This window comes from Vanellus vanellus, assembly GCF_965231255.1.
Source record: "Vanellus vanellus genome assembly, chromosome: 24".
Classification (NCBI taxonomy): Eukaryota; Metazoa; Chordata; class Aves; order Charadriiformes; family Charadriidae; genus Vanellus; species Vanellus vanellus.
This window is the reverse complement of record NC_138929.1, coordinates 6,036,738-6,064,467: the sequence shown is the minus strand read 5'-3', so window position 1 is coordinate 6,064,467 and position 27,730 is coordinate 6,036,738. Positions and strand designations below refer to the sequence as shown.

General features: G+C 45.9%; 1 protein-coding gene across 1 annotated transcript in view; it reads right to left on the bottom strand.

The window, feature by feature from the left end:
* Window positions 1-27,730, bottom strand: part of NSF (N-ethylmaleimide sensitive factor, vesicle fusing ATPase) — a gene marked incomplete at its 3' end in the record, with an annotated part of 91,453 nt that overhangs the window by 52,895 nt on the left and 10,828 nt on the right. Inside the window, exons 2-8 of the mRNA XM_082495100.1 lie at window positions 24,297-24,382; window positions 17,666-17,765; window positions 13,716-13,755; window positions 7,296-7,462; window positions 6,023-6,130; window positions 5,299-5,374; window positions 104-259 (exon numbers count right to left, since the gene is read on the bottom strand). Coding sequence (XP_082351226.1) covers window positions 104-259; window positions 5,299-5,374; window positions 6,023-6,130; window positions 7,296-7,462; window positions 13,716-13,755; window positions 17,666-17,765; window positions 24,297-24,382 — 733 coding nt within the window. The remainder of the gene's footprint in view (window positions 1-103; window positions 260-5,298; window positions 5,375-6,022; window positions 6,131-7,295; window positions 7,463-13,715; window positions 13,756-17,665; window positions 17,766-24,296; window positions 24,383-27,730) is intronic.

The following is a 27,730-nucleotide window of genomic DNA, read 5'->3' as shown; positions in this document are numbered from 1 at the left end:
GGTTTTGTTAGTCTATTGGATTCCGAAGCAACTGCCACGTTACAGCATCATAAGGTCGTTAGTTGACACCCAGCCTTTACACACTTCTCCGGATCATACTTACCCATTTGCTCCACAATTTCTGGCGGAAAAACTCGAGAAGCAAAAGCTCGTCGGAAAATATCTGAGAATTCTTTGTCAAGGCCCCCGATGCCCATTTTCTCAAAATTCCAGTCTGGGTTGATGATTGACTGGCGGTTCTCCTTGGTCTTTGATTTACCTGCAAAGAGAAAAAAAAAAAAAAAAAAAAAGAAATCATTTCAAACACGCAGCACAGCAGAACGACAGCCAACAGAAGTACAAACACCAGCATGGTTCTACCAGGTCAGACCCATGCCCAGCCAACTGGATGTTCGGTTTCAGACAGGAGCCAGGAGGACACCCTATGGCAAGGTCGCAAAGGCAGTCAGCGACTCAGCTTACTTCGTAAACTATTTTCGCAGCCTTCCAACCATCCAGCTCAGGGATTTTTTTCAGGCCAGGTGTTGCTCCTTTGTATTTAAGAATCCACAGTAGATTTCGATGCCACAAATTTACCTGGGTCCCCTCGAACCCCTGTAAACTCAGCACCCGGAGTGCCCTCCAGCATCTAACCCGTCACGTCTACTGCCTACACCTCCTTCCGCGTGTCCGAGCCAGCTCCTACCAGCTTCAGTTTGTGTCCCCTAAGTCCAATATCTGCAGAGACAGTGAAGAGTACCAGTGTCTCCTCTCTTCCAGGCTCCCTGGGATGATGTTAGTTAGGCTTGTCCTGCACCCTCCTCGGTGCCGTCTTGTCCAGGCAGAGCCCTCCTCGCTTGTTCTTCCCACCTCACGCAGCAGCTGCTCCACAGCTCACCACCCCTCTTCTCCTCTGTCTTCTCTCTCTCTACTACATCCTTTGACAGATGGCAGAACCGCGCGCACTGTGGTTTGTTTGTATCTTAAACACGGGTACGAAATTATGCTCCGCTTCATTCGTATTCCTTTATTAATACGGCGTAACAATTGTTACCGACTGTGCTTAGCGATTCTTAGCAGGGCTCAGGCTGCTGCCGAGCACTGGTCCAGCGTTTCCCCAAAACCATCACACCTGGGATCCGGGCCCAAAACCGCAATCATTTCTGACCAAAGTTAGAAGTGTTCTTCTTCCCACGCATCACTTTATGGTTATTTATATCGAATTTCCTCTACCATTTTATTTCTTAGTCACCAAGCCCTTCAAGAGCAAGCTTTGTCACCTCATTGCTCAGCCTTTTTTCCAATTTATTCAATAATTATAATGAAAAGCAAAGCCCCCAGCCGAGATTCATGCTGAACTCCGCTGGCACTGGTTATTTACTTCCACCCTTTCATCACTCACCTACTCATGCAAGCACCTGCTCTCTTATGGAGCTCTATTTAGTTTCTTTTTAAAGAAACTTCGATAAGGAACTTTGCCGGAAGAGGTCTGAGCAGACTGTCGGCCCTTATCCCCATGTGCTCTGATTCCTGCAATGAACTCCCGCAGGACCAGGACGTAGGACTGCCCTTACAGAAGACGGGCTGCCCCTTCCCAGCGTATCATCTCTATACCGGTACCCACTAATTTGATTCTTTATTACAGTTTCTGTTGGTTCTTTTTCTGTACAGATTTCAGGTTCAAAGACCTGTAGCTCTCCAGACCTTCTCCAGAATCCTTTTAAAAACAGACAGGGCATTCGCCATCTTCCAGTCTTCAGATACCAGAGCAATTTTAAGCAAGGTTACACAAAACAATTACGAGGTCAGCTAGTTCCTTTACAGCTCAGAAGAATAAAAGCCAGTCTTGGCAAACCACCATGGTTCATTTTGTCTGTTTGTTCCATAACCTCTTGTAGAGCTACTTCCAGTTCAGCCGAATCCCCTCGGCACAGGTTTTGCAGTCTCCGTGCAATGGTGTAACCCCTCCACCTTTCCTTTTTGTGGACAAACTTACAGAGCTCGTTACTCCCTTTTCAGAGAAGCTTTAAAGTACGCTATAAGAACACTGCTGAGATGGTGTCAAATCCACATAGTCTCACCTGAAGTTTATTCGAGGGTATTTACAAGCACTGACATCAGTTAGATCAACACTGCCAAAGGGCTTTCAGCAACATCACTTTGCTTAGCTACCCAAGAAGCTAACAGTAGGATAAAAACCCAGGGAGAAAGTAAAGACTGAAGATTATCCTTAATTTGTGCAGAAATTGGATGTCTTGTATTTTCTTAGGTTTACACGGTGCTTTACAGGATTAGCCCTGGGGATCATTACCCCCTCTAAAAAGCCAGTCCTGGCAAACTGCAACTGTGCATTTGTTGATTTGTTCCATAACCTCTTCTAGAGATACTTCAAGTTGAACTGGATGATGAATTAACATTTAGAAGTCCAGTAAATACACTAAATAAAAGTCCTGCGTCAGCTGAATTAGTCTGCTGTTAACCTTGGTCTAAACAGAGCTGGAATCAATACTTCAATTCCAAGAGCAGCAAAAAAAAAACAAACCAACACCCAAACAAGAACACGCCTCTAACGAAGACGTTAGGGACAACATGGTAGAACGTAGAACATATCGCACTCATACATCGTCCCGCGCAGGGGAGCAGGAGCAGCTGATTCACCGATTACCGTGTATTTATTGCCTCCTTGCTCCACCGCAGTGTGCAGATCAAGCGGCTCGGCCAGGGATGCTCCTCTCCCCGCAGAGCTTAGCCTACACCCCCCCCTTCTGGCTGCATCCAACCACGATAAAACTCTTGCAGAATTCCATCTAAAACATCACCCATTGATTTTACAGCATATGATTTTATGCTAAGTGGAAGAAATAGAATTGGATTTTTTTTTAAATTATCACAATCCTTTTCTATTGAAAAAATAAAGGTAGTGCTCAGTGACACTTTAATCTTCTCTCTCAGAATTTAATTATTCACAACTTTACAATCCCCCAGAGACTAACAAAGCACATTAAGTAGCTCTGCCTCAGCTCAACAGGAAGATTAAATAAAGCATCGATCTGACAGAAGTAAACTGAGGCATAAGCAACTCCTTTGTCTTTTCTGCAGGTAATGAAACTGAGTCAGGTGCAGGATCCCTATTTCCAATCCATCAGCTCTCCCACAGCACCACTCTTCGCAGCTAGGAGGGAGATCGCGGGTTGTTATATGGCTTTGAATATTAACCAAATAAAATATCACCGCTTGCTCCGATGCAATAATTTGGATTATGTTAATACTCACCTCAAGCTTTCCTATCCAAACACAGTAAAAACTAAAAGGGCTCTAATCATGTAATCACAGGCATGAACTGATTGCCCATGCAAATTTTATTCGGTGCTCTTAAAACCTGTATGCTTGTTAATATGCTTAATTACAGTCATCTACAACTCAGCCCACGGACCCTCTGGTGGGGGTTTTTTCAGTACAGATAACTGGCTGTACTTTCAGATAACAACATCCACGTAAGATGCAAGGCATGTGGTCACACAACAGCCTCATGTCTCCCCATTTTTGGGGGTGACTGTAGCACCCGAACCAGACAGCTACAGAACACGAACTCACAGCCTTGCATTTGGGGAGAAGATGGCAGTGTCAAAACTCAGCCTCTGCCACGAGCTGAACGAGTTGAATTCTACTTTCCCAGTGCTGAACGAGTTGAATTTTGAGCCACTTTCCCAAGTGGCTGCTACGCGCATACGTTTTATGTCTGTACCAAATACTCAAAGTACTAAGCATCCGCAGTCAAGCAGAGCTGTGCTTTGAAGCCTATTGCAAAAATAATAAGCATTAAAACTCAACTGAGTGCTCATCTGAGCCAGCCAGGTTCACTCAACCCCACTGGCAGCAGCCTTCACCTCCCACTTATCATCTGTGGAAGAGCAGCAGCAAAAGCAACGGTTTTCGCAGCTCACAGACTCCATGAAGAGGAAAAAAAATAGGAAAGGGAAAAAATAAGAGTGTCTCTTCAAGTACAGGACTTGAATCACACCCAGAAAAGAATGCCTACAGCCGTATTACTAGCAAGAGAGGGATTTGCAACCGTACTTCCTAAGTATCGTCCACTTCATAACACTGATAAGAAAATGAAGAGCAGAGTGTGTGTCTGCTCTGCAGCACAGCCTCCATGGTCCCAGGGCACACACAAAACCAACTGCAGGGAAGGGGCCCTCACTGCCCACTTTGTGGTCTGGGTCCCCACCACTTGAGCTGGTGGCTCTATGGGAACACACCAGATTCCTCCCTAGCCACACACCAGTTTGTGAATGAATGAATGTGTGGAGGACACATCAGTTATCTCCCGATTTCTTTGCTAGTAAGGTCTGAAATTGTACATGAAGATTTGGGGTTTTGAGTTTTTAGAAACTGTCCCTTTTTAAAAAAAAAATCACAGTTTTGTTAACAATCTTGCTGTGCAAACAGTTAAAATAAACACAGCAATGAGCCCCCGTGTTGTGTTTTGCAGCTGCCATCCGTTTCTGAAGAGCAGGACTTTCAGCAGTCATGAAAATTGAAGAGCTCTTCAGAAGCTGTCCTCTCTCCTTGAAGAGTATCTCATTAGAGATGGGACTTTCAGCAGTTTTGCACTCACTTTGAAACCTTGGCTACACATTCAAAAAAGTTCTCAATTTCCTATTTCCTTGCTGTTTTAATTAAATTCCATTTAAGAGGTGTTGGCTTGTTAGCATCCCTGAAAATATTCTCTGATGGGTAAAATATTTTAACTCATTGCTGACACTACTGTTCCACGGTGCTTTTCTAATCTAGGCATAGGAGTCCAGAGTGCTCGGGATAACTTCTCTACTCATCTAACTCAGTTTGCCATTGTTGGAATCTCTCAAAGTCACACTCACTTTTTCTCCTCCTACCTCCGTGTCTGTCTGTTTTAGATCCACCACGGTAATAAGCATGGCATCGAGACCCACAGACCTGCTCTCATACATCAGTCAGTGCTGGAGCTTCACATGGGGCGGACAGTGAATTTGTAGAGTCCCTACAGAGCTCCGAAGTCCGCCGGAGGGATGGTGTCTTCCCAGTGCGGTGGTTTTTAAGACAGTGCTGAGTATCTACAAACTGTTCTCTAAAGGGCGTGACAGGTTCCTAAGGGATCAAATCCAGTCATCTGCTAGTTTAAACAGATACCCGGGAGACATTTTGAAATGCAGATTTCAAGGGATTAGGTCAAGCGATGTAACCAGAAAAACAAACTTCGAGACATACACGTCTCTGAGGCCTGAAAGGCAGCAAACTTCAAGCATTATTTATCTCTCTGGATACAGTGGCACTCACCGATCAGATTGAGAGAGGAGTTCTCAGCTTTTTCAAAGGCGACTTGACTGTTTCCAAGAACCAAACCAACCTCAATCTGCAAAAGAGAAGGAAACGGGTAATTACACTAAGTTATCAGGCTCAGCTTCAGATTGCTCCTTAGGTATTTCCAAGCACATCTCAGAGGGCAAGAAACAGCAGCAAACGCTCCACCACAAAAATCATCGGGAAGAATGTGAAATACCAACACCTCCTCTAAAACTATCATCACTGAATGCAGAAGCTCATCAGGTATAATAAATTGGCTTTTTTAAGTTACTCGTTTAGTTCAAAACCAACTATTTTATTTCAGCAAGATCTGGCAAATAAAGAAGAAAATAAAATCATGTCCTTTCTACAGAAGGAAAAAAATAATCAAAACTTGACATATCTGGATGACAAAAAGGCTCAAAAGATTATTTTTTCATTAATTAGTACATAAAGACCAAAAGATCTTCCTTGCATCTTCGCCAGCTCTGCAGTTTAGTGGGTGCAACTCTAAGCTCCCAACTACGCGAGCACAGGAGACTGCATTAAACTGGAAACGACGCTCGTTACCTTCTCAGAGGCAAAAGACACAGCCAGATGAAACAAACGTGCCACTTCTCCAAATCCGAGTAACCTGAATTCCTCCTTGTGGCAAGACCCAATCGGTGCTTGGATCCCTGCAGTCAAAGGGAACGAACGGGAATTCCTGCGAGCCTACCTTCTGCTTTTTGCTTGCTCCAGACTCTCCTTTGAGAATGCTGGGGTCCATGGCTTCCATGTCCTTTACCAACAGGCCAAAAAGTTTGTCATTAAAGCTGAACACAAGCTGTGGAAAGAAAAAAAAGAAAACAGTAGGGGATTTTAACTCATTAAAAAACTAAAAAGGATTTTGACAAGGCTACTAAGATTTGAAGAGAAAGAGGCCTGAAGACTGAGTTTACCACCCAACAAATTCCATGTAGTTTTTATCCTGTAAAGGTCTGGTGCACTGAACATGTCCTTTTCATGTCCCATGTTTAAAAGAGTAACAGATCAAAAGTAGCAGAACATGAAGTCAAGTGGAAAAAAAAATTAAAGAAAAATTCTCCTTCCAAGAAAATCTTTTCTCCCCGGCTAAATACTCTGTATCATCTCTTGACGTTTTCCTCTCATTTTAAATATTGGTGCTAGGCAAGGAGAAGAATTTAGCTCAAACCTTTTTGTTCTTTTGCATTTCAGTTTGACAAGAATAGCTCGAAAACCGTGCCAGATCTGAAAGGCAGAATCACTGTTAGGGTCCATCCTACAGAAAAGCAGGCTCTCTCTGCACAATTCCTTTCCTCCAAGATTACATGTCCGACTGAGTTAAGATTCAGACCCTGCAAGTTGTAAACTACTATGAGACATACCTCGACCTGTCCTGGGAATATGGCAAACCAGAGGCTACCACAGGTGTTCGCAGGGGCAGAAGCCCATCTGCCGCAGGGCTGAGAAGGCTCAGTTACAGGGACATCAGCTTTCAGAAATCCCCAAGTCAAACGCTTCATACCTATTTTACTACTGAAGTCTGGAGAGTAGCAATAAATGTTACAATAAAATCCGCTGCACTTGAAAGGTGCTACTGAGAATTCATTAAAACTGGTGTTTGTTTTCATCTTACATAGAAGGAAAACAAAAGTTCTCAATAGATTCCAGGAGCTGCCATGCTTACATCCCACCAGGCCACAACAGAGAGAGAACCCAGCTCTCCCAAGCCTCAGGATTTGAAAGATAGATTTCTTTAGATAAGGAAAAGGCAGATCTTAAACCACTCTGCTCAAGCTCTCAGTGAAAGTCACAATGGTTCAACTTTTCATAAAGAAACCGGTCACGCAATAAACAGTTTCTGCCTCTTGGCTGTCCTTTGCAGCACAGAGCCAGCACCCAGGCGGTCAGTACCTTACACGGCTGCAGTACAAGCACGCACTTGTTACTTAACATTTTAGCTTTAAAAAACAAAACCAAACCCACACCTGCTGGCCTACTGAGAAGGCCTGGCTGTTGAACTGCTGGATGAATTCAGCAGCCATCTTGTCTGTGTCGTAGGGGTTGGAGTCAATGTTCTTCTTCTGCAGAAAATCTATCTCGATTGTCATTGTGCCAATACACTGCTTAGCCTTGTCGAAAGTGTATAAGGAAACTGTTAAAAAAAAAAAAAAAAAAAAAGAAACAGCACATTTCAGAACAGCAAGGTCTTCCCACAATATATTAAACATACTATAAGTTTGGCAATACATGTTCTTCCATTCAGAATGAGTATTTAATAAAATTGAATATACGATTTCTGACAGAGACCCTTGTTTCTCTTACAACCATGTTCTACCACAAGATCAAAAATACAGCAAACGTATTTCCACTGAAAATCCCTGCATTTCTTTAAAAACTCTAATAGTCTCCTTTAAAACAGCTCAAACACCATACAAGCTTTGGGGGGTGAGGACAATGACAGCAAATCCACACATGCTGTAGTGCCACGATAGCTATATCTACACCTAAGGGTTTGAAGGACATGTCTTCAGAAAGCCCAAAAGCAAGCATGAAGAGTAGTCTTGACCAAAAAAGCAGTGATGAGAGGTCATAACTGGTTTTCGGTAGCAACCGATTGAGTAACTCTTTTCAAGATTCAGTAGCAGGAAGTTAAATTACTGCAAATTCAAGTGCAGTACAATAATCCATCAGGCTTCTACAGCCCAGAATGAAACATCAACTACCTTTCATCTCTGACCCAGAGGAAACAGCCCCTACCCTAGAGGTGCACTTGGGCCCGTCCTAACATGCCCCAGGTTACCGTCAGTAATGCAGAATCAACTGAACAGCCCTTAAAAGGGGGCAGAAAGCAAAGTGGCTTGGAAGGTGTTTCACAGTCATCGCATCTAATCCCTACAGGTCCCCACTTACATCATGTCAAAAGCAAGGGACTGCTTAGGGCTGCTGCTGCTGGAGGAAAGAGGATAGAAAGGAAAGAAGAGCGTGGTCCACCACAGCTTCAGGGATACTGCCTCAGCACAGCTGATCACAAGGACGGGCTCTCACAGAGCACACAGCCCTAATAATTCACAAACCAGACTGCAGCAAAGGACAGAAGCAGATGTTTCTCCAGAAGACTGAGAAACATTACAGGTCGGCTTTGACTCTAGAGAAGAAAGTCTCACCTGATACAGAAGTCACAGCTAAGGATAAAGCAGCAGAAAGTGAATACGGGAAGTGTACTTCACTCATAACCGACTATTTCCTATCAAGTCTCTTGGCAGTAGAACGGATCCAGAACAAACGTGCAGATTCCTGGGAAGACGTGATGTCAAAACAAGCATCCAGCCTGCTATGTGATACATGATCCATTCAAGCTAAAGAGAATAAGGAGAGCCTGCCTCTTGCTCAAGTTGTTACAAGAAGGCACACAGGTCGTCGCAGCATGGACATTTTCTTTATCCACTCAGTGGATAAAGAACTGGCTGGACGGTCACACCCAAAGAGTTGCGGTCAACGGCTCGATGTCCAAGTGGAGAGCAGTGACAAGCAGCGTTCCTCAGGGGTCAGTACTGGGACCTGTACTGTTCAACATCTTTGTCGGCGACATGGACAGTGGGGTCGAGTGCACCCTCAGCACGTTTGCCGATGATACCAAGCTGTTTGGCGAGGTGACACGCTGGAGGGGAGGGGTGCCATCCAGAGGGACCTGGACAGGCTGGAGAGGTGGGCCCAAGCCAACCTCATGCAGTTCAACAATGCCAAGTGCGAGGTCTTGCACATGGGTTGGGGCAATCCCAAGCACAAATCCAGGCTGGGCGGGGAATGGCTGGAGAGCAGCCCTGAGGAGAAGGACCTGGGGGTGCTGATTGACGAAAAGCTCAACATGAGCCAGCAGCGTGCGATCGCAGCCCAGAAGGCCAACCAGATCCTGGGCTGCATCAGAAGAAGTGTGGCCAGCAGGGCAAGGGAAGGGATTCTGCCCCTCTGCTCCACTCTCGTGAGACCCCACCTGGAGTACTGCATCCAGCTCTGGAGTCCCCAGCATAAGAAGGACATGGACCTGCTGGAGCGGGTCCAGAGGAGAGCCACGAGGATGATCCGAGGGCTGGAGCACCTCTCCTATGAGGAGAGGCTGAGAGAATTGGGGCTGTTCAGCCTGCAGAAGAGAAGGCTCCGGGGAGATCTTATTGTGGCCTTCCAGTACCTAAAGGGGGCCTACAGGAGAGCTGGGGAAGGACTTTTTACTAGGGCATGTAGCGAAAGGACGAGGGGGATGGCTTTAAACTGGAAGAGGGCAGGTTCATATTGAATATTAGGAAGAAGTTTTTCACTTTGAGGGTGGTAAGGCACTGGAACAGGTTGCCCAGAGAGGTTGTTGAGGCCCCATCCCTGGAGGTGTTCAAGGCCAGGCTGGACGTGGCCTTGGGCAACCTGGTCTAGTGGGAGGTGTCCCTGCCTATGGCAGGGGGGTTGGAACGCGATGATCTTCAAGGTCCTTTCCAACCTAAACCATTCTATGATTCTATTATATGATTCTATGATTTAATGTCCTTCCTGGTGTAAGAATAGGCCCCCAAGAACTGAGCTGACAAAGAAACATCTTCCAGGAAATAGGGGTAAAGAAGGAACACTAACCCACTTCCTGAATTGAGGTATATCTACTCTATCAACTAGTTCTTTCAGAAGGGAAATGGCAGCAGGGTTATCACATAAGTCATACGTAATGAAGGAGGGACTTTGGTCCTGCCAGGGCACAACAGGAGTTCTTCACAGAATTATAAAATCATCTGGGTTAGAAGGGACCTTTAAGATCATCGAGTCCAACTGTCAGCCCAACACTGCCCAAACCACCACTAACCCATGTCCCTCAGCACCACCTCTGCCCCTCCGTTAAATACCTCCGGGGATGGCGACTCCACCACTGCCCTGGGCAGCCTGTGCCAATGCTTGACAGCCCTTTCGGTGAAGAACTTTTTCCTAATATCCATCCTAAACCTCCCCTGCCGCAACTTGAGGCCATTTCCTCTTGTCCTATCACCTGTTCCTTGGGAGAAGAGACTGACCCCCCCCCCTCGCTACACCCTCCTCTCAGGGAGCTGTAGAGAGCGATGAGGTCTCCCCTCAGCCTCCTTTTCTCCAGCCTCAACACCCCCAGTTTTCCTCAGCTGCTCCTCACCAGACGTGTGCTCCAGACCCCTCACAGCTCTGCTGCCCTTCTCTGGACCTGAGGCACTTACAGGTCACTTCAGGGCAGTTATTTCCCTTTACTTGCCTATCTCAGGGCTATGTCAAACAAAGCTTCCAGAAAGACTATCAGCCCCTGGTCACATCATAGAACAGAGGTGTTAACTGAATACAAGTAGCCCTTCCATCGAGGACCGAATACTGGAGATGTCTGGCACAGTGGAGAACAGTAATGCACCACGGGGGATGCAGTCCAGTGAGCAATATACCGCACCAGCCTCAAAAGCCTGTGACGTCCTAGAAAGAGAGGCACAGGCTGAGAAGGTGGCGGTGACCTCCTGGTGCTGAGAACGCAGCCGAGACAGCCAGCCCCGGCTCCAGCTGCGCACCTCCAACGGAAACGGGGGAGCTCGTGAACCTGAACCACGCCGAAGGCGAGACAGCTGCATCCACTCATGGCACTCGGCCTTTCCACAAACGCAAACTAACAAGATTCGCTCACCTGGAAAGCCTTTACCATAGCACGAGGGGCTCAGTGGGACTCAGCTTCACTGTACCACTAAGCAGGGGACCGCGTTTAAAACTGACATTTAAATCATAGTTTTCACATTATTAGGGGAACAAGACAAAGGGAGAGCCCGGGTAAATCACTAGTTTTATGAATACTTCTCCCTACCTGCAGAATAGCTTTACAAATCCTTTAGACTCACCAGGGAGTCATATGACATTTAGTCACTCTGCACAAAATTACTGCATTATTTTCCTTAATAGACGTTCCCACATAGTTGGTAAGTTTATAGCAAGGTCTAGTACAAGTACAATCACAAATCTGCTAACAGCTAATCATGCCGAATATTAGTGTTTCTTTCCCCAAATAACTTTAGTACTAAAATGCATTTATCTGTAAGCCAGCTGGCACATGGTCAGCAACCAAACCAGGGTGAGAAACAAATGAATTTATGGGTCTCCCCCCCTCATTATAGGCTATTCTTCAGTTTAAAAAACAAACCAAAACCAGCTAGCAAAAAGAAAGGGCTTCCAAGCAAGATCTGTGAGGCATCTAGTTGTGTAGAGAGACAAACAGACTCACTCTAGCTTGTCACTACAAGAAGAGATCCACAAAGGCATCAGGCCTCACGCTCGAGCGCTGATCCATGCCCGTGGACCTGCTGAGACCAACAGAGCCTGGAAAACAAACAGCCAAGGAGCGAGCTTCCCTAACAGTACCTCACATCCACAGCCACACCACTTCTCACTCTACGTCCTCCTCACTTTTGGACACAGGATGTAGTCATCAGCTCTGCCCACAACCCTCAAATGAGAGAATTCCCTGGAATCACTGTAAACCCCTCAAATGGCAACAGCGGCCTAAGGAACAGTCTGCTCCCCGTGACTGACCGTCAGCCAGCCGACCGCTAGAGAGGGCTTCATCACAGCAACCTTGTCAAAGAAAAGGATGAGACGGCTGCCCCCAGGTAACCCCTGATGGTCAAAAGATGACACTAACTTGGGCAGGAGTGTCGCCCTGCTGGAGGGCAGGATGGCTCTACAGGGGGATCTGGGCAGGCTGGATCCATGGGCCGAGACCAATGGTGTGACGGTCACCAACGCCAATTGCCGGGTCCTGTACTGGGGCCACACCAACCCCATGGACGCTACAGGCCTGGGACAGAGTGGCTGGAAAGCTGTACGGTGGAGAAGGACCTGGGGGTGTTGGTCAACAGCCGGCTGAACATGAGCCAGCAGTGTGCCCAGGTGGCCAAAAGGCCAATGGCATCCTGGCCTGTATCAGGGATAGTGTGGCCAGCAGGGCTGGGGAAGTGAGGATCCCCCTGTCCTCAGCACTGGTGAGGCCCCAACTCAAGTGCTGTGTTCGGTTTTGGGCCCCTCACCACAAGAAAGACACTGAGGTGCTGGAGTGTGTCCAGAGAAGGGCAACGGAGCTGGTGAGGGGTCTGGAGCACACGTCTGGTGAGGAGCGGCTGAGGGAACTGGGGGTGTTGAGGCTGGAGAAAAGGAGGCTGAGGGGAGACCTCATCGCTCTCTACAGCTCCCTGAGAGGAGGGTGTAGCGAGGGGAAGTCAGTCTCTTCTCCCAAGGAACAGGTGATAGGACAAGAGGAAACATCCTCAAGTTGCGGCAGGGGAGGTTTAGGATGGATATTAGGAAAAAGTTCTTCTCCGAAAGGGCTGTCAAGCATTGGCACAGGCTGCCCAGGGCAGCGGTGGAGTCGCCATCCCTGGAGGTATTTAACAGAGGGGCAGAGGTGGTGCTGAGGGACATGGGTTAGTGGTGGTTTGGGCAGTGTTGGGCTGACAGTTGGACTCGATGATCTTAAAGGTCCCTTCCAACCCAGATGGTTTTATGATTCTATGAAAAGAACAGACATGTTCCATTACCCCGATCTGCTGTTGCAAAGCACACGGAGACCCTGCTGGAACAAGCTGCTTCCCATAGTTTGGTCAATACTCCAGAAGCAACAGACAGATGAAACAGCAGCACCTATAACTGACAGTGGTGTCAGTTGTTGATAAACCAGAGGTAATGGTGACAGCCAGCATGAATGAATGAATGAAAGATAAGTGAATGCAAGCTGAGACATGCAAATCAGTCTCCTCTTTGAACACTGCCAAAGGCTCGTCAGGCTCAATTAAGACTTGAAATTGGAATACAAATCTTCAGTTTGCACAAACTCAAGATGGCATCCCTTTGCCTTCATCACACTGCAGACTATTCTAGTCGGTTATTGGTGAAAACATCAGTCTTACTCACAAAGCTCCTCACTCCAGCTATCCAGAGCACACTGCTGGCTTTGGAAACCCTTAGCACTAAAGCTTCCCCATTCTCAATACTCAAATTTAGATGCCAAGAATACCCTCACCGACAACAGCTGTTTTCTGTTAGCTGGTAACTGTTCTCCAAAGCCACAAGAATAAACTATCCAGGACATGTTAAATGTTTACATCTGCACGTGGACACTGCTGTCCCATACAGAGCTATGTTGATATACTAGCAGATGTCTGAAGGTAACAGTCAAAATAGTCCTCCAGGTTTTGAAAATGTGAAGAGACAGAAAGGCTGCAGATAGGAGAGCAACTCCCTTTCCCTAATGAGGGCCTCACACTACCTGAAGAAGGGCTGAAGATCTGAAATTCTCCAATTCAGTTTCACTTCTATATGGAAACACAGAATTCGGCTTTTATAATCATATGTCACAATCAAGCTGCCGTCTGACTTACCGTCTATTTCTTGTCCGATGGAAAGTCCAGCCCATTTTCTCTGTAAAAAGAAGACAAAAACTTCAGAAAGCTTATCCCTGCATAGAACAAATGCCCACCTGAAGTCAGCACCCTCACTCAGAAAAGCAGGCTCCCCCCTGAGAACCTTAAAAGCAGCAAAATGGGGCACAATGGGATCTTACAGAGATCCCCAAATTACCAGGAAACAAGTCAAAAACACTGAATCATTTCTATTTATAACCCTACTTTCTGACCTCAGGAGGTTGTTCCGTCCAATCTCCTTCATCTTATTGGTCACCCCACCATCACGGAGGCAGAAATTACCGTACCGGATGGGGATTTTGTCATTTTGTTAATTTTCTACCAAAGTTCAGGTGCTGATCACACAAGAGGTAATGCAACAGGCAAGAAAGGCCGCTATACACTCCACGATCATTTTAAAAGCTTACACATATATAGTAGTTCCAGGAAAGTCGTGGATGTCATCTACCTTGACTTTAGCAAGGCTTTTGACACTGTCTCCCATGACATCCTCATTAGGAAGCTGAGGAAGTATGGGCTAGATGAGGTGACAGTGAGGTGGATTGAGAGTTGGCTGCGGGACAGGACTCAGAGGGTTGTGATCAGCGGCACAGAGTCTAGTTGGAGGCCTGTAACCAGTGGTGTCCCCCAGGGGTCAATACTCGGTCCTATTTTGTTTAATATATTCATTAATGACCTGGATGAGGGGACAGAGTGTATCCTCAGCAAGTTTGCTGATGATACCAAACTGGGTGGGGTGGCTGACACCCCAGAGGGCTGTGCTGCCATCCAGCGTGACCTGGACAGGCTGGAGAGCTGGGCAGAGAAGAACCTAATGAGGTTCAACAAAACCAAGTGCAAGGTCCTGCACCTGGGGAGGAAGAATGCTAGGCACCAGTACAGGTTAGGGGCTGACCTGCTGGGAGATAGCTTGGAGGAGAAGGATCTGGGGGTTGTGGTAGACAGTAAATTATCCATGGCCCAGCAATGTGCCCTTGTCGCCAAAAAGGCCAATGGAATCCTGGGCTGCATAGGGAAGAGTGTGGCCAGTAGGTCGAGGGAGGTCATTCTCCCCCTCTACTCAGCACTGGTGAGGCCACAACTGGAATACTGTGTCCAGTTTTGGGCTCCCCAGTTCAAGAGGGACAGGGAACTGCTGGAGCGAGTCCAGCGAAGAGCAACTAAGATGATGAAGGGATTGGAGCATCTGCCTTATGAGGAAAGGCTGAGAGCGCTGGGACTCTTTAGCCTGGAGAAGAGAAGGCTGAGGGGAGACCTTATTATGGCATACAAGTATCTAAAGGGTGGGTTGAAGGAGGATGGAGCCAGGCTCTTTTCAATGGTTCCCCGTGACAGGACGAGGGGCAATGGGCACAAGTTAGAACACAGGAAGTTCCGTTCAAATACACAGAAACAGTTCTTTACGGTGAGGGTGACAGAGCACTGGCACAGGCTGCCCAGGGAGGTTGTGGAGTCCCCTTCTCTGGAGATTTTCAAGACCCGCCTGGATGCAGTCCTGAGTAATGTGCTCTGGGCAATCCTGCTTTAGCAGGAGAGTTGGACTAGATGATCTCTAGAGGTCCCTTCCAACTCTGATAATTCTGTGATTCTGTGAAATTGTTGTGATGTGCCTTAAGTTATAAAATTACCTAAAACAAAACTTGTTCAGAGAACTATTAAGAATGGAACTGTTCAAATCCTTTAGGTCCCTTTAAATTCCTCTAAAAAGATTTGTGCGGCACAGACCTACATGGGAAATGGTTCAATAATTATGTGACACGAAAATCTATGACCTTTACTACGCCAAAAGTTCTGTCTTGGTAATTGCAAAAATGGTACTTTTCCCATTACTCTTTGCTACAGACCGGTTAGTGTATATTTACAGCCCACATCTCAGGCTATGCAGCATTCACCGTCTCTCAAATATCTAAGCCTCAGAGGCATGAATCACAAAAATATATAAGTATCATTACACAAGGGTCTGGTAAGATCACATTTGAAATGTTGTACTTCATGGTCATTTACGTTTGGCTTTTTATCTGGAAGAAACAAGTCTGGGAGAAGGAATACAATGACCTTTTTCAAAAAATGAAAATTCCCCTCTACACTCCCTCTCCAATAAGTTTATGGTTTGAGAAGGAAGTTAGGCTTAAGGAAAGGATTCCCTTGGCACAACAGGGATCAACCTGATATAAACCAAAGCCCAGAGCAGGAAGTCCTATGTGTATTTATGGGTATTCCCAAGAAGGTGAAAAAAGTTATGTTTCCATATTAAATCTCATGCTTTGCAGCTTCCGCTGCTTACGTGCAAGGCCAGGAAGCGTTCTCCCTCTCCTCTTGACACTGCAATTCTTCTGCAAAAGACACCCTTAAACTCACCTTCACCTGCAGTAGCAAGCACTGCTGACCACCAGTGCAAGAACTCCTGCAAACACCGGGCTTCGCTGAAACCCTCCAGGTTAAGCCCATCACCAAATTTCAGGACAGGAAGGAAAGCTGTCCAAGGTCAGCTAGAAAGATTAGTTGGGATCTTCTCTGTGGCAAGAGATATCGCTCAATTCCTACGTTCATTTGGGTACTTTGTGCTAAGAAGTTTGTTATCGCTGCCTGGCCCTTCATCTTTTGGGCTCTGCAGTATACAAAATTTTTCATGGCTTTCAGTATTTAGGCCTAAAAGTTAAGATTACTACAGAATAATAAAGGCGGGCATGGACTTTATGTGTGTAACAAACTCGCAACAGACTCTCTTGGAGGTCTTAGGACCTAAGTGCACATTACCCGACCCTCTGTGAATACAGGGGATAAACACACATTTTGCGTAACACTGGTTGCAATTATCCAAGGCTTCGGGAAATACTGGAAATCAAATCCTAGCAGCAGGAATACTCAAATAAAAGATTCCTATGCCAGCAGCCATTACACCTGCTACCATAGTCACTTTTTAGGGTTAAGCAACCTACCTCAGCCCCTAGCAGAAGAGCTCTGCCGGCTTTACTATAACTACTGGAATCTACAAAAATCAACCCCAGACCATGAATGCACCTACTGTAACCCCGCAATACAAATATCTTCTACTGATAACTGTTTTTCAGTTCGGGCATCACAAACCATAACTAGGCATATGGCTGACATAACATCCTCTCCACCCACTCGTACGGACAAATCTGAATTTCAGCAAGACATCAAAAAGGAGTTTTGGGGCCTCTGCCAAGTCATCTGCTGAGGAAAAAAAAAAGTCTTGCGTTTGCAGCACAGAGACTCAACTTTTAGGCTAGTTACTAGCAGGAAAATATGAAAACATTAAATCACTGACCACGGTTGTGGCAGCTCCATGTTATGCGACTCCCTGAATAAGCCAGTTAAAGGCTACAAGATTCATTTTTTGTATTTAGAATTTGATTGTATCAATTATTTATTCTAACCATCACTTAACGTGCGATAGCGTGACTTAAGAAAGAAGAGACAAGTTAAATCTATTTTATGCATCATATCGCACTTTTCATCTAGAAATACTAACAATGACTGAGTATAGTCAATAAAACTTTTGGCAGGTCTTTAAAAGAGCAACACAGCAACAAAACCCCTTTACAGTCAAGGGAAACCAGGCAGCAATAAAATTCACAAAGAATAGCAGACATTGCTTAGCTTTTATTTTTTAAATAGTTTGTTTCTGATGTTTTTTAAAAGGTTAAATTACAACTTTTCTAGTATTTTTATGCCAGCATGCACTAAAAATAGCGCAAAATAATATAAGCAAGTTTGCTTCAGCTATAGTAAAAGTCTCCTTGAATTTTTGCTGTCAGAAATCAAACTTGCAGCATACATTTACACAGACATCTCCCTCCAATTAGAACAGTTACCTTCAATCCTGATTTCAAAAGAGATTTTGCTTATTCTACAGCAAAAGAGTAAGTCAAACCATGTAGTACCTGGGGCAAGCTGAATGCGATGCTGCCGGGAACAACGGAGGAATGGGTTCTCAGCGTGAAAATGTATTTGTGGTTGGGAGAAGTCTTCACAACAACATGTCTAGAAGAGAGAAAAACCAGTATTTTACTCCAATATATACCCAGGATGATTTTTCATTACTCCCAGTGCTGTGAGAATTCAAAAGAAAAAAGCCAGCTAATATCTGGCCCTATAAAGCACAAAATAAAAGCTTTAGACCTTCACCACAAGGCAGGCACACAGCAGTCTTTCACAGTGACATAACGTGATCTCGCAGCCCCACTGCAAGACATTGTACTAATAATTACTATTTGCATTCCCCCCCCAACAGCCCTTTACTTCAGCAATTGCACTATACAAACGGGAGAGAACCAAACTATAAGCACGAAGACCAAGGCTGCTGTATCTAAAAATCAACCCTGGTTTCACATCTCAAGCATCCAAGACCAAAGCCTCGATATTTCACCCCCATAGAAGCAGGATACCCCAGCTGTGATTTCAACAAGAAATGGATGCAAAGCCTAAACAAGGATCTCGGTGTATTGTTTAGAAGTCTGACTGCCGAAAAAAAAAGGAAGGAATTCCTGTACAAAAAGGAAAACCACACAGGCGCTGAGGCTGTTCCTCCTGTCTGCTAGTGATCAAGAGATCTTGAACTCAGACAGCACTGGAAGAGTAGAAACAAGGTTATAAAAAAAGGACAATACAGTCAGGAGGAGACGCAGCAGCAGCTGCATGTGCCTGTCTGTCACTCGCAGAAGCTAAGCTGACAGGAACAAAGATAGTTATCCTCAGACTATGCCCGATAGCTCGTATCATGCAATAGGCAGACTTCTTTTTGGCATAAGACAGCAAAACAAAAGGAAGATGGGATTTGTGTGCGGGGACAATGGCAGAATCAGGTTCCACCTCATCATCTTCTTCACAACTGCCTGTACTTCAACCACCCCTTGGGTGTACAAGACCACCAACTCCTGCGGTGTTGCCCTCTCACCAACCCTCTCACCCACGGTCAGAAACTAAGGGCTACATGACCTACGCTAACAGCCCCTGCCCGTGCTCCTGACCATCCTCCCTCCCTGGCACAGCATGGATTACATCCACGGATGCTCCATATATTTTCATTTGCATACCCGCAGTGAATCCAGTACCATCCAAAAGCAGATCTGTGGCACACGTGTACATTGGCTACACCATGTATGCACAACAGCTTCAGCCACATGGTAGGAAAGCACATGTGGCCCTTTGAGACTGGAGGGAACGTGCGCCCCATGCAGCCAAAACCACTAGACGTCGCTAGTTCTTGCCCAGACAGACAGGGAAGCTTGCAAAACCTCCCCGAGAACCGCTAGGGCTTACTGGCACAGCAAGGTAAGAAAGCATTTTAAACCTATCACACAGTGACACATACCTTCTCGAGCAGGTGGACCAGGGATTTGAGTCTTCACTGGTTCTGGCCCTAAATCATCAATTAGCTGCACAAACCCCCAGCTGTAGGGACGCGCACCCCTCCTTGTCCATCTCCTGCCCCACGTTTCTGGATAAACCTGTTATAGGTGGTTTGGTTCACTATAAATCTTACAGAGGGAGAGCATGACACGTAATGCTGCTTCATGGTGACCAGGGATGGTTTCCGAGGAACGGGAGAAAGCAGATGTCACTCCTATCTCCAGGAAGGGCCAGAAGGAGGATCCAAGGAACTACAGGCTGGTCAGCCTCACATCAGTCTCTGGGAAAGCGATGGAGCGACTAATCCTGGAAGCCAAACATATTCAAGGACAAGAAAGCGAGTGGGAGTAGTCAGCACGGATTTACAAAGGCAAATCAGGCCTGACCAATGTCACAGCCTTCTACGATGACGTGGTGAGCTCCAAGGATGAAGGGAGAGCAGTGGATGTTGTTTATCTCAGCGTTAGCAATGCTTTCTACGCTGCCTCACACAACAATCCTTACAGACCAACTGATGATATACGGATTAGTTAAGCGAGCACTGCGGTGGATTGAAAACTGCCGGAGCTGCTGGGCTCAGAGGGTTGTGGTCAGCAGCACAAGGCCCACCTTCAGGCAGTTCACTACGGGTGTGCCTACCCCAGGTGTCCATATGGGGCCAAAACTAATTAAACTCTTCATTCCTGACCGGGCTGATGGGACAGAGCAGACACTTAGCCTGTCTGCAGATGAGGCACCTGCTGATTGTGCTGCCATCCAGAGGGACTTAGACAGGGTGGAGAGATGGGCTGACACAAATCCCATCAAGTTCAATACAGGAAAATACAAAGTCCTCCACCAGGGCTCTGGAGCCCTCAACAGCAGAAGGACATGGACCTGTTGGAGTGGGGCCAGAGGAGGGCTGGAGCCCCTCTGCTGGGAGGACAGGCTGGGAGAGTTGGGGGGTTTCAGCCTGCAGAAGAGAAGGCTCCGGCGAGACCTCAGAGCCCCTTCCAGTACCTAAAGGGGCTCCAGGAGAGCTGGGGAGGGACTCTGGATCAGGGAGGGGAGCAATAGGATGAGGGGTGATGGTTTCAAACTGAAAGAGGGGAGATTTAGATGAGATATGAGGAAGAACTTCACTGAGGGCGGTGAGCCCCTGGCACAGGTTGCCTCGAGAAGCTGTGGCTGCCCCATCCCTGGAGGTGTTCAAGGCCAGGTTGGATGGGGCTTGGAGCAACGTGGGCTGGTGGGAGGTGTCCCTGCCCAGGGCAGGGGGTGGGACTGGATGATGTATAAGGTCCCTTCCAATCCAAACCATTCTGTGATTCTACGATAATAATCCCACGCACCAGTACAGGCTGGGGGCCAACGGGCTGGAAACTGGCTTTGCAGAGAAAGTCCTGGAATCCTGGTGGATAACAAGCTGAACGTGAGTCAGCAACATGCCATTGCAGCAAAGGTGGCCAACAACATCTCCGGCTGCAGCAGGAAGAATGTTGCCAGCAGGCCAAGGGAAATGATCCTTCCAAGACTGAATGTTGCTCCAAGGACCATTTCATTATAAATTCAGTAGCAGATAAAATAAAGAAGCTATCCAGGAAGGCAGGACTGAAATCTGGAGGTTTCAGCACAGAGTTTATCAGCCTGAGTAATTCAAATTAATATCAATACACAACCAACTGGAAAGCAAGGTATTATGTTGCAGAGCATTAGACAAACATGCCTGTAGGCAAAATACAAGTTCCAGCTATGCTGCTGGAATACCTCAGCAAAAAACACACTTGATGACAAATAACACCGTACCAGACACAGCTCATCAGACAGTAGAAGAAACGGGACTAAAGCTTTTTAAGAGTGAGATGGATCCTGAGCAATGCACTAAGCTTGGCTCAAAACACAACAGTGACTTTAATGTGTATAGATTCAGCACCTCTGCAGGAAGAAACGAATTCCACCACTGTTGGGTTTCACTTCAAAGAAGCGAAATGCAAGAAAATGAGGATACCTGGTAAAAATACTGCAGGGAGGGGAGGGGGGAGTTATCTGCAAAGATTTGATACAAATTAAAATTACTATATCGGAGCCTATCATTCACCAAAACATTTCCAGCAGACCAGAAAGACAGCAGAGCCTAACAGCAGGCAAATGGATGCCAGGAAGAAGAAAAGGGGAAAAAAATGGAAAAAAAAAAAAAAAAGAAGCGATTAAAAAAAGATCAGCTTTCTGAAAGAAATCTCTGGCTAAGTAAGAAGATTAGAAAGGTCAAATCCTGACAGATTCTTTGAGAAAAATCTGCAAAAGGCACAGGAACAACCATGTTTCTTCTCAATGACAGCAGGAGCAGGCAGTTTCCAACAGGCTGTAAGCAATCTAGAGTATTAACAATGTTCAAAACAAGGCAATAACAGGGAAAACTAAATGCATTTCCCTACATTGATGTTTGCCAGAAAGGAGCTTGGAGAGCTCATGGAGACACATGCGGGAAATCTCAACCTCATTAACAGCTTCCGCTTATAAAGGAACAAAAGGAACAGTGAGTCCCCCAGGGCCAGATCTCTCCCCAAGAGATGAAATCGCCACTCTAACCTGTGCGTAAAGGCTTGCCCGAACCCATCAGAACCAAACCATGGCTCTGACGCCAATTTAAGAATTTAAGAAGGGCTCCAGACCGGGCCCAGGAACCGGTCGGTCGGTGGGTAAGCCTGCTGGCCAGGCTGAGCAAACCAACAGAAACTATAATAGATGATATTAACCTGTGTGTCCAAGAGTTTTTATGTTCATGAAGAAAGAGCATAGCTTTTTTAAGAGAGCAGATAACTTACATATCTATGCAAAGGTGCCAGTAAGCACCTGAACTATGCGGGCAGATATTCCTCTGGTGAATGTTTGGAAACCCACGTAAATCATTCTGCAAGGCTCCTCAGAGGCTCTTCAGGTAACTACACTGGCACGAGACAAGAGGGATGGTCTTTCCATGTAAAAGGCAGAAATAAAAGGTAAGAATAATTAGTCAGTTCTCAACATAATAAATTGCCATTGAGATAAGGGTCCAGGTGTACTGGGAGGTATCCTTGCCCATAGCAGAGGGGTTGGAACTAGATGTTCTTTAAGGTCCTTTCCAACCCAAACCATTCTCGGACTTTGTAACCCACCCTGGCTTCCTCCCAGACTGTTATCCCCTCCACTGCCTGGGTGTTTTCAGCACTTGTTTCTCTCTTCAAAATACATTGGGAGTCCTCAAGATAGAAGTATGTCACAGGAACTTAAGACAGTGGAACTTATCAAACCAACGCAGTGCTCTAATAATGCTTTGCATCCCATGAACTCATGCGTCACAGAATGGTGACTCACACTTGTCCAACTTGCAGCATGTGGAAAATGAAGCGTGTAAAGATTGACAGTAGCATCTAAGAGATAAACCAGCTCACTGATCCAAGGGCAAACTCCCAGCTCAAGACCACCAGCACCAAACAGAAGTGTTAAAGCAAAGGTTTTCGTGTAACTGTTACCAAAAGGCACTCTGTGCAGGCAGTCGTGGTTAGGACAATACAAACCAAATCTGCTGACTGTGTGCAACCTACTGCAGCAGATCACAGGGATGGTCTTGCTCAGCATATCTGCAATGCAGCAGAATGACTCCATCCTTCAGTCGCAGCTGAGTATCGTGATGTTTCTCTGCACTCCAGTCTTACACTATTCAAAGCGATTTATAGCATCTGCTCACAACCAAACATATGCTGCGTCCTTTATAAGCCCCGATTTCTAGAAATAAGCAGCTCTCTTCAGGAGAATCAGTAAGGGCAGAATCATGGCCAGCCTGCGTGCCGGGCAAGTCTCAGGATATTGTTTCCTGCACGTGATGAAAGAGGGTTCTCAGAGCGAAAGGAAAGCAGCTGGCTGCTGCAGGTCTGGAAGCTGGGTCCCTCCAGGACACTCATCTTTGAGGAAATGAACATTTTTATAATGCATGAGGTACAACACTTAGTTCAGGTATTTTTGTAAGTCAATTACTTTGAAAAAAATCCATCTGGGGAAAACACATCATTTGAAGAGACTGGAACACTACCCTGTCCAAGCAGATACTTTTGCCTGCTTCTGACTCTAAAAGTTGTGCTCGTTTGGGTTTTTATTATTTTTGCGGGGGGGTGGGGGTGTATTTTGGCAGTTTATACTAAAGTTAGGCTTGTGAAATCACATTTAAGGTAACCACTAAAGGGCCAGGACAGCTCTCCGGGGTAGCAGCACAGCAGACTGACAGCACAAAGAGGCAAATCTTAAAACACACCACTCCCCTGTTCCCCACAGTTCAGAGCCGCTTCATTCCCCATCCTTAGCAGAATTCATCTGGGCCAGGTATTTTATGCTGAGGCCCTAAGTGTAGCATACAGTATCTTTTTTAACGTTTTTTTCCCATTTTTCAAACCCAAGCTCTTCCACCTTCTGCTGCATGTGATGCTTTCCCTGTTTAAATTAATTACTTCTGTCTATAATTGACACATTGGAATCTTTTAGAGAGCCACCATACAGTTGCAGCAAAGCAAGGAAACTAATTAGCTGAATTGGTTTAATACAAAGCCCTTCTGTGTGGGCTGAGAAATTAATGTGTTTTCTCCCTTTCTCCCAAAAGTAAAATCCAGAGTCAGCTTCTATCGGTCACCACAGAACTGTAATTAAAGAATCCAAAGTGTTGTGCCCACACCCTGGTTGTCTTCCCCGTTTCTTCTCGTGCACAAAAAGCCTTAGAACAAGAGAGAGTTTCTACTGACGCCGCTCAGTGCTCCAATATGATGTGAAAGTCAGAAAGATGCTCCTAGCACCACAATTAAATGATAAAAATCTACTTGAAATAGCTCAAATATTCTAACTATGTAACAGGAAAAACAGGAACAAAAAAATAAAAAAAGGCCTGAAGTCCTTCATTAAAATAGTGATAATAATTAGTTAAGCAGATCCAGTGTCCGAGCACGAAATGCTTCAGAGAAATATTTACTACTTTTCTTAGTATCTCCAGTTCTGAAAAAGAAGCACATTTAAAGTTTTGGTCTCTAAAGACGCAGAAGTTTTGCTAATTAACCTACTGTATTCACCTTCACAAATCTGAAATTCCATTCCACCTCCACCCAAATTTTGAAAACAATTCCTTTGTGGTTAAAAGTCAAAAGAGCAACAGCGCACACTTACTGCCCGGATGGGAAGTCCTTCTCATTCACCACAGCACAGTTGGTTAAGGACAGCTCATCAGTGGGACATCTTGCTGCTTGCATAGACTACAAGAAAGAGGGAGGGAAAAAAAAAAAAAAACCACAAATAAAAGTTTTATTTTTTATTTACTAAGCCAAGCCTCCAAAATTCCATAAACCCATAAAACACAAATAAGTCTGATGAGTGTTAACACATTGTAAGAGCACAGTCCGCTGGCACTGACGAGCTCCTCTCTCTCTTCACGGTTTCTCCAAACGCTTCTGTTTTATACAGATGTTTGTACCCAAAAGCTCTACATTTATGAGTCTGGTATACCTTATATTTTCTATCATACCTAGGAAAGTACCTAAAAATTACCTAGGAAAAAGCCTTCAAGGCCAACGCCGTTAACTTGCCAGTGAACCCTGGTGTTCCTGCCACTTCCCCGAACCCTGCACCACGCCAGCAGGTAGCAAAGCATTCACTGGAAGGCATTTCTTGCCAAGTGACGAGACATTGGGATATTTTGAAAGCTGGTAAGGCAAAGCAGCCTCGAGACAGAGCAGTTCCACTACAACCCTGGGCCGTAATGCTGTGCTGGATTGGAATCATAGAATTGTCTAGGTCAGAAGGGACCTTTAAGATCATCGAGTCCAACCACAGCCCAACGCTGCCCAAACCACCACTAACCCATGTCCCTCAGCACCACCTCTGCCCCTCTGTTAAATACCTCCGGGGATGGCAACTCCACCACTGCCCTGTGCCAATGCTTGATAATCCTTTCCATAAAGGAATTTTTCCTAATATCCATCCTAAACCTCCCCTGGCACAACATGAGGCCATTTCCTCTTGTCTTATCGCCTGTTCCTTGGGAGAAGAGACCGACCCCCCCTCTCTACAACCCCTCAGAGAGATTATGTGAGGAAAAGAGGGTGGAATAAAGATGTTACTATTCTCCACTCACTTTAATCAGAAAACTGAAATTTGAGTACATACATTCTGGATATACATAGTTCAAACAAGGCAGCACAGGGCAGCACTGAAAGCCCGCAGGAAGGTTTAATTCTCAGCCAGCCGCTACCCAACTCCACAGTCTCTCTACAAAACTTCCCAAAAGAACTGTCACAATGCAAATAATATTTCCTACTCTATAGGAAACACTGCAAATGAATAACAAACAGAAGAAAATTAAGTTAAACAGACAGTTCCAGCCTATCACTATTAAAAAAATGACCGTAACAAATTTTGTGGGGGTGTCCTCCCCACTCCCTTCCCCCTCCCGAACTCAAAGGAGAAATCCTATTTAAGTGTTCAATTTCTCCCTCCCACCCCCTGTCCACTGTTACTCAAAGATCAGCAGCGAAAATAACCAAATCCCACCACTCCCATCCCCAGCTGCCCCATCCCATGAGCCGGCAGCACACAGCACACGGGGGGAGCGCAGCAGCAGAGCACCAAGGAGAAACCTCAGCCCTTTCCTACATCCCTAACCCCATCTGCTTCTGCAGAATTATCGCACAAAACAGCGGCTGAAAGATGAACATTGGGCTCAAAATGCCTCTAGAAGCGGAGAAAAGGATGGGAAAGGCAAGATGTCTCTACCATTAGCTACAGACTGAAAAAAATAATTTGGAGAAAAGCTAAACTTGACCCGAAGGATGTTATTTTTAGAACCAAAGCACAGCTATTTTCTTTGTCAGACACAAATTTGCAGGCACTGCAACAGAAACTGTCAGTGTCAACCTATTGCTAAAAGCAATGCAGAAGGGACTTTCACTTAAGAGACCCGTAAATCCCAGCAACAAGAGAAGGAAACACGCTGACGCCAACACACACATCTAGATAATCCCCCTGAGTTACCATCCTGATCAACCCGTCGCCCCCAACCCCTTTGGGCCATTTGAGAAAAGAATCAGAGAAAATTCATCTCCACGTGGACTGAAGCAAGCCTGCCCTACAGCTCAAGCCAATTTTTTATGTCATAATGTCATTCTCCAAAAGTACTTGTTATTTAGAAAAGGAACAATTCATTATTTTTATTGAATAATGCTCAACTGCCCTTGACTGATGTGACGACACAAAAGGATTCCATTTTCAGCCTTGAAATAGATTTATCTACCTGAATCTCAAGTGGAATAAGAGACTCAATTAAATATTCTTGTAATAAAAAAAAAAAATATATGAACATCAGTGGATTTCTGAAATACATGACCTGCCTGTTAAGGCTGACCATCTTTGGGCACTTCACACCAAAAAAAGCATTCACCATTTCATCATTTCTCCTTCCATTTGTGAAGGGACTCTTTTGTGAAGGACGTGCCCTGATAAAACGCATTAGGTAGGATATTTCTGGAGAAAACTGAACGCAGAGCTCCTGGATTAAACCTTTTTACAGCACTAGTCCTCAACTGCGTTTTTAATCCTTACTGACAAACTGCTTCCTACATGTTAACAGCAAGCGCCTGGCAAAGCTGCCATTCTTCTGCGTTATTTCCGTCCGCTGTTGGGAACGTGCAAGCTTTGCTTTAAGGAAATGCATAAACATAAAGGAATGCATTTCAAATCCAGCACCAAGTGCTCCTTTTGCGAGCTCCACAATAAGATCCATGCGTGGCAAACCATCCTCGGGTATCAGACACGTGAAATAACGTAGCTGCTTCTGCAGCAGTACCAGCACCGCCTGCACCAGCCATCCCATAGCCCGGCACGTCCTCCTCCTGGGGAGTTGGGCAGAAGACCATTTCTCCCTTGGCAATGACCAACATCATCTATAACCTACGCCATGCTCTCGGCTCTCCAGTATACGCCCTCCTCAAGCTCCAAGGCCATTTTACAGAACTTCAACACGTTATCAATATAGAGAAATGGTTTTAAGGTAATACAGCTCGTGCAAGAAACGGGCGTCACTCAATGGGTGCAGGTTTTCATGAGTGTACAAGGGACAATTTGAGGAAATCTGGTCATTTAAGAGATGGCAATTAAGCTGGAAGGCACCCAGAGAAGAAGGAGGAATGCTGTTCTCATGAATTGCAGGTGCTTCCTCTTACCTGCCCCCAGCCCAATGCTCAGCTCCCAGCACCACGGCTCACCGGGGTCCTCGTCTTGTCTGTCAAGCAACTGCGCTGGCGCAGCAAGGACAGGGGCACTGGCTGCTCCCGAGTGAGGTTTTTCTGGCACAAACGCAGCAGCCCAAAGCTGTAACATGAGCTACCGGAGCCTGGACGGCTGCCATATGCCAGTGGCAGTATTGTCAAGGAACACTTCAAGCTCTTGCATTTTGGGTTGCAGCTTCCCAGGACACCAGCACAAGGACTCCCGGACCACTGCACCCTCTCCCTTCTCTGCCACCCACCACTCCGACTGCCTGTGCTCACACGCCATGGAACAGAAGAAACAAAATCCTTCAGAGTGTTTCTAAGAAATCTTCAAGTATA